Source organism: Magnolia sinica, chromosome 6 (assembly GCF_029962835.1).
Source record: "Magnolia sinica isolate HGM2019 chromosome 6, MsV1, whole genome shotgun sequence".
Lineage (NCBI taxonomy): Eukaryota > Viridiplantae > Streptophyta > Magnoliopsida > Magnoliales > Magnoliaceae > Magnolia > Magnolia sinica.
Window position 1 is genome coordinate 20,984,544 of NC_080578.1, and position 7,595 is coordinate 20,992,138.

The window sequence follows — 7,595 nt, forward strand, 5'->3', positions numbered from 1 at the left end:
TATTATGTCCAATGCACATTGCATCGGCTGCCATGAAGATATCACACTCATCTAACAATTTTAACCATTTCATCAATGGATGGTCAAGAAAATTTACACAAAAGCATGTCCAATCACCAAATTTATTTATCTATTTATTAGTAACCATCATGGATTGCTTACAATTCTAAATAATCACTTTTGTTAGGCAATTGCAACCGTTCCATCTGTCTTTAAAAAAAATAAATCAATGGCTAAAAAAAGGCCAAATTAAAGATGGATTAGATCATCCGATCAATGCAATTTTTTCAATGATAAACCATAAAATCTATTTTGAACTTAATGGACAGATCAGATCAATCCATTGGACTGTCTACGTGTCCCAATGCAAGTAGAAGCAGCATAACTTAAAGGTGCTATGATTCGCCTGTGCACTTTTCTACAACATATTCTCTGAACAATATTCGTAAGTATCATTTTGTCGCAAATTATTAATGAAAGGCTTAAAAAAAAGAAATATACCTGAAACACATGTTAAATATTATTTTCTAGAAGGTATCAAATAAATGTTTGAAGATTCCAAACTGACGTATACTCTTATAATAATTTTGCATCATTTGAAAATGTGGTGATTCATCCTCCTCCCATTTGGCATTATGTAAAGCTACATGGACCATCCAAATTAATTGTGGTGTGAGTTCACATGGTAGATTGAGCATCTAATTACCCTGATCAAGCAATTCTAACCGTTCAATTGATGGTTACAAAATTTCTGCAAGTATTACAAATTGGATGGTAAAAATCAGACGGTTAATAGTACCTTCTTAGTATAATTTTTGGTTTCTTCCTTTTCTTAGTGGGTAAGCATCTTGCCACTCATCTTTTTAGTATGCGAACTTTAGCGAAGAGTATACTAGAAGATATCATCGCAGTACTAATGCATGATTTTCAAAATATCTAAATGTTTTAAAATTAATCATCTTTGTTAAGATTGTGAAACCTCAAGGAATTATTATATAAATATATATTTAAACTTTAAAGCTATTTATTAATTTATAATAAATATTTACAAAAAAGTTGTTGTTGAGTATTTTTCTATAATATTTCAAGAAAAACGTCAAAATGTGAGAATCAAATAGAGTGCTTAAAGAGACAAGAATAAGATTTGTTACTATGCATCATTTCTCTCGTCTTTGAGTAATAGCCGGCATTGGCATCTCATAGATCCCAACCTGATGTCTGTGTTACAACCACTCCACCCAGTTGTGATAGCTCATTAGATTGAGGAAATGTATGGGCCAAGTGTTTATTTGCTCGATAGATAAAGTAATAATAGGTGGTTTCTCACACTAGCCCACTGACAGAATAAGATTGCCTATTCCTTTATGGGTAGATGTGCTGTAATTTATATGATAGGTGTTTACACCTGTTTTTTGCACACCCTTTAGACCAATGAATATTACTACTTGTTGACACTACACACTAAATGATCGACGAAATCCTACTTGTGTACCGAAAGTGTTGTTTACACTTAATTTGACATGCCTTGATCAACAAACAGTCCAAGAAACATTATGTGGCAGTCATGCCACATGTGGTGTAAATCAACTTCCAAAAAAGAGAGTTAGAGATGTGTATGTGATAAAGCACAAAATGCCAGAGTTTTATCAAAAGTATTGTTTATAAGCATTAAATATCGAGTCCTGTTAAAGCAAGTTTCTCTGTGAGCATTGAATGGTTATATCCCGTCAAAATAGATCTTTATCTACCATTAAATGTTAGTAGAGTCATGCTAAAAGCAACTTTCTACTGATGTCAAAGTCAAGTAATGTGGGAGCTCTAATAACTTTCCTATGCTAGAGTCTAGTAACGCGATAATACAACTAATGAATGATCCAAATAAGCGAGAGTATATTTCTTATATACATGTAGTGATCATACACGATACGCTATATTGACATCGAAGAATCGATGAGATTTTCATAGTCAATCATTTAAATCCTTCACGATGCCAAAGATTACGTAAAACCACCGTTTCCTAAAAGGCTATAAAAGCAACAATCCACCAAGAGTTCAAGGCCTATGCCAAACGCAATGCATCTTCTTTACATTTATTTTAACTACAGTATTGTAAGATTAGACTAAACATGTATAATCCTAAATTGATGGATCTCGATTAAGCAAGTTCTTACTTGGGTGATCAATCTTTCTGGTTACATCCTGCTAACCATCTGTTAAGCTCGTCTATTTTTACGGACAAATTAGGTATTTATCTTTTTTATTATTTCTAGTTAATTTTTACTTTATCGATTAATTGTAATGAGTTATATCTATATATTAATGAAATCGGTATTACTTTAGCCATTTTTGGTTTGTTCATTCATCTTCATTATTTTAAGAAATGCATTGATTGCAATTAGAGGTGAAAGAAAAGTTATTAATGCAAGGCAAAATGAATCCATTAGGATGGACTTACCCCTACCCTTTTGCAAATTACCTGATCGCTGTTGCAACCAGTAGTTGGAACGACATCTAAATTTCTAAATTTAGTTTTACTCGGTAATTTCAACGCATAGGTTACTAGTGTTCAATCAAACATTGAGTTAAGTACAACTTTGTTAGGTCCACACCTCTTAATCATACACATAAATTGAATACAGACCCTGGATTACATAAGTGATCTCATATTTGATTGAATTGTGCAAACAATAGACGGCCATGACCTCACTTTCTTATGATGGTTCCTGCATCGAGTCATTACATTTGAAGAAGTAATGAAAGTTCTCTCTCTCTCTCTCTCTCTCTCTCTCTATGCATATAGGTTTTATTGAATCAACACCACTGCATGTGCTCACTTGGCATAAGAAAGTGAGATCCAAACCACTTATCATATAGATTTTAAATGATCTAGCTTAAAGAAAAAGCTAGTCTATTCTTCCTGTAGGCCAGCGTTAGAAACCACCTTCCAGTGTTACTTTATCTATTGAGCAAATAAATGTTCAACCCATGCGTTTCCTCAATCCAGGCCGTTCAAATCGTGGCCCTATCAAGGATGGTACCAACTACTGATCAGTGGACATTTGCATGTAAGCCGGGAAACGGTTATTTTAGACATTTGATATACATTCCTCTGTCAAGGTAACAGACACAGTTTGGGTGGATCCCGAGGCCGATGGCTCCCTGTGGGCCCGCCGTGATGTATGTTCTTTACATCTACACTACCCATCTATTTTGAAAGCTCATTTTAGGACATGTTCAAAAAATGAAACAAATCCAAATCTTAGGTGAACCACACCACATGAAATAGTAGTGATTGAATCTCCACCATTAAAAACTATGTGGGCCATCAGAATGTTTATAATTTTCCAACCATCTAAAGAGATCATACAAATATCAGCTTGATGAAAAATTTCTGTGGCAAAAATAAGGTTTTAATGGTTGATAATTAATTACCACTGTTTACTGTATTACGGTTCACCTGAGATTTAGATCTGCTTTAGTTTTGGGATCACGTACTAAAATGAGTTTTAGAAACAGATGGAGGGAACACATACATCACAGTGGGCCCCACTGTCAGGAATTCCACCCACCTCGGTGGATGCACCGAAACCGCTAGGTTGCTTCTAGAAAAGCTGATGAAAGGTACGGCTAATTGCCATAAAGATGACGCAAAAGAAACAAACGAAAAAGATTCCTACACCAGTGCTGAATTATTGAACCCTTTGACAGTGGAGTTATATACGATACTCAGGCTGCTTATCATGCTTGATACGCAGGCATTTGGAAATTGTACACGTGGCACATGATAAATCAAATAAAACCGAATGAATTGTGCATCCAACTATTATAAAGTCAAACTCCCGAGAATAGATTGGTTGAGCAATCCTAACCTCTTATTCAAGGACACTTGTTTGGGAAACAGGACCTTGGATTTTTTTTTTCATTTCGAACCGTCCAATAAACATCAAACATCTAACCTAAGATAATTAAATAAGCTTAATTTTTAGTGGAATCATGCAGTGGGCACTAAAATTTGGACAGTTTAATTGACCATTTGTCTTCTACATGTGTAATCTCTACTAAGCGCATGCATATCATCCATCACATTCTACAGAGTATCAAAGTTTTGTCGTGGGCTTCGTGGATCCACATCCACCGCGGTGGGTGGGAACCCTTACTGTGGGAGCCACCGTGATGTATATTACTACATCCATGCCGTTCATCTGTATTGAAAACTTATGTTAGGGAATGATTCAAAAAATGAAGGAGATACAAATCTTAGATGGACCATAGCAGAGGAAAAATGGTAATTGACCATTAAAAACTTATGGTGGTCCACAAAAGATTTGGATCAAGATTATACTTGTATGTTCTCTTCGTCTAGGTCTTTTTGACATTATAAATGGGTTGGATGATAATAATAAAAAAAAAAAAAAAAAAACATTCCGTTGTAATGGTGGGGATTCAATCCATGCTGTTTCTTGTAATGTGATCCACTTAAGATTTTTTTTAGCTTCATTTTTGGCATCCCATACTAAAATGAGCTGTAAAAATGGTTGGACGGTATGGATTTAATGAAAATGTATGAATATCGATCCCTGGCTGCGCCCCAAAGTTTTTATCTTTCTGAATTGTGGAAGCGGATTGCATGCTGCCGCCGGACTGACTCCGTCCATGCAGGGCTCTGTGGGCCCACCATGATGTATGGGTCTTTATCAATGCTGTCCATCCATTTTCGCAGATCATTCTAGGGTATGAACCCAAAAAATTAGGAGATCCAAGGCTCAGGTAGACCACACCACAGTAAGCAGCGGTGCTCATGACACCCACCGTTGTAACCTTCCTAGGGCCCACCATGATGTTTATTTTCCATCCATCATGTTCATAAGGTCACATAGACCTGGATGAAGGAAGAAAATATAAAAACAATATCAGCATGATCAAAACTTCTACCCAATAAGTTTTTAATGGTGGACGTGCAATCTTCACTGTGTGTACCAGTTGAACATTAGATCTACCTCATTTTTTGTCTCTCACCCTAAAATAACAATTACAAATGGATGGACGGCCTGGATAGAACCCATACATCATGATGGACTCCACGGAGGCCCTGCGTGGACTAAGTCTGTCCATGCGGGGGCAGAACGCATTCCGCTTCCTTGGGTGGATCGAGACCATCCAACCGGTAGCGATCGAGGGAACAGGCAAAAACCAATGGTCAGAAGTTCAAATTCAACAACACACGTCCGATGGAAAGGTTCTGACAAACATGCATGTGTACGATGGACGAGTGAGTCGCAGGCATCTATCGTGGTAAACGCACAAAGTTTTATGCATTGTAATTTCCTCATCTTTTCGGGGCGTGAATTGCGTGTTAGTGAATGTTGACCTACTCTCAGCCAATGATCGTCCGCCACTACACAACATGGGCGATAAATATAAGGTACAATCATGGAAGCAACACTCACATGCAACCTGTTGGATGATAAGTTACCGTCCAGCGAGTAGATAATTTGCAATATTTCAAGTGTGTTCAAAATCCAAGCCGTCCAATATGTTAAACCCACCATGAGAATCACCTCACATAAAAAAAATTAAAAAAAATCAGCCTCATCCACTCATCAGGCAACCATACTTGCATTTTGTTAATTATCACCACCCATGCATTATTTTCCATGTTTTGGCCCACCTAAAGAGTAGATGGTGCTGATGTCTGTTTAAGGAGCTCCCCATGGTTGGATCAACCTATTGGACGGACTGATCCCTCATACACATGATAAGCTGGGACTTATCTACTGGATGGAGGATAACCTATCGTCCGGTCGATATGAGCAGTTTTCCAGTGATAATACTGTGAGGACCACTTCAATACCTGCCTTTCAACAGTCTCCCCGGTACACGCTCACGTGATCAGAAACATCAAAGAGGTGGGCCCCACTGTGGATAATATACAAGAAATATCACGATTGGACAATCCAAACTACAGTTGCTGTTGTACCGACAGTGTCCCAACGGTGAATACTGACCGTCAAAAAAAAAAAAAAGTCCATCAGATAGACACCCGTGATCATCGGTGGGTGCAGACAGAGTGGGGCCCACCACTCGAACAGTCCACCTCACTATAAATGGGGCACTCTCTTCTAAAAAAGTAGGAGTAAAAATTAAGGTGGTCCCTACAATCACCCTCAATCACAGATGTGGGCCATTAAATTGCAACCACCTTCACATGGACGGCCAGGAAAAGTCCAGAAACAGTAAAGTCCAATTGCCCACAAATACCACATATAGTCTCCTCTATTCCTCTCAACTCTACCATTCCATCATCTCCTTTAGAACCTTCATGGCATTTGCTTCTCCTCTGGAATTCACCACTCAGCTATCTTCCACAGCTAAGAGAAGCAATCTTCCAGTACTACTCCCACAATCAGTAGGCCCCACCAAACCGGTACGCCGATCAGTGTCCGCTTACACCTCTCAGAACGGCGCCGTGCCGCGTAGACCCGTCCAACGTCTCAGAGTAGCTTACCAAGGTGTTCCAGGTGCATACAGCGAGTTTGCAGCTAAGACCGCCTGCCCGGACTGCACTGCCGTCCCTTGCAAGGCCTTCATCGATGCGATTACGGCCGTCGAGGCCGGCTATGCCGACCGAGCCATTGTTCCTGTCGAGAGCACTTTGGAAGGGACTACAGTCCGTAATTACGATCTTCTGTTGCACCATGATCTGAGAATTGTGCAGGAAATCAATCTGTTTGTGCACTACTGCTTGCTGGCGATGCCGGGAGTTCGAAAGGGGGAGCTTAAGAAGGTAATCAGCCACCCAGTAGCACTAGCCCACTGCGGTCGCAACCTGAACCAGCTCGGTCTCAACGGTGAGGCAGTCGATGACACGGCTGGGGCCGTCGAGCTTCTTCTCTCTAACCGTATGCTCGACACGGCCGCGATCGCAAGCTCACGAGCTGCGCTCCTATACGGCTTAAACGTGCTAGCCCATGGATTTCAGGACGAGTCGTGGAACGTCACCCGCTTCTTGATTCTATCCAAAGACCCGGTTGTAGCCCGACTGAGCCTATTTGGGCTTAAAACCAGTATGGTTATTGCCCATAGTGGCATGATGCTGACAGTCCTCTTAGGCGTCCTCTCGGCTTTCTCGTCTCGCAATATCAATCTCACTAAGCTGGAGATGAACCCCTCTTCAGAGGTCGATGGGCCGATATCGATATTGGATGTTCAAGGAGGAGGGTCTATCAAGGAATTCCCTCATGTTGTATTCGTCGATTTTGAGGGCTCAGTGGATGAACAGAAGGTAAAAGACGCGATAGATGAGATTTCTAAGTTATCTGTATTTGTTCGAATCTTGGGCTGCTACTCTGCTGATCCTAATATCTATGATCTCCACTAATCCTCCTTGACGTCCACATGTTGATTTCCTTAGTTTTCTTCATTTCCAGCTCTGCTTGTAGCTTTCTGTGAAATGATATGGTTTTTCGACTACTGTAATTGAGTGCTCTTAGGTGGTGAGAATCGAATCATGTATAGTTCATCGCAACAATATGTTTGATTGCGTCGGTTGGATATGTAAATTTAAAGGAATATTATTATATAATCGAATTGATAAA

General features: G+C 39.5%; 1 protein-coding gene across 1 annotated transcript; it reads left to right on the top strand.

Annotated features, from left to right (window-relative positions):
• The first annotated feature begins 6,319 nt into the window (after positions 1-6,319).
• Positions 6,320-7,378, top strand: LOC131249550 (arogenate dehydratase 1-like). Its single transcript, XM_058250355.1, has one exon. It carries the CDS (start codon positions 6,320-6,322, stop codon positions 7,376-7,378), a length of 1,059 nt encoding a protein of 352 aa, XP_058106338.1.
• The last annotated feature ends 217 nt before the right edge of the window (positions 7,379-7,595 follow it).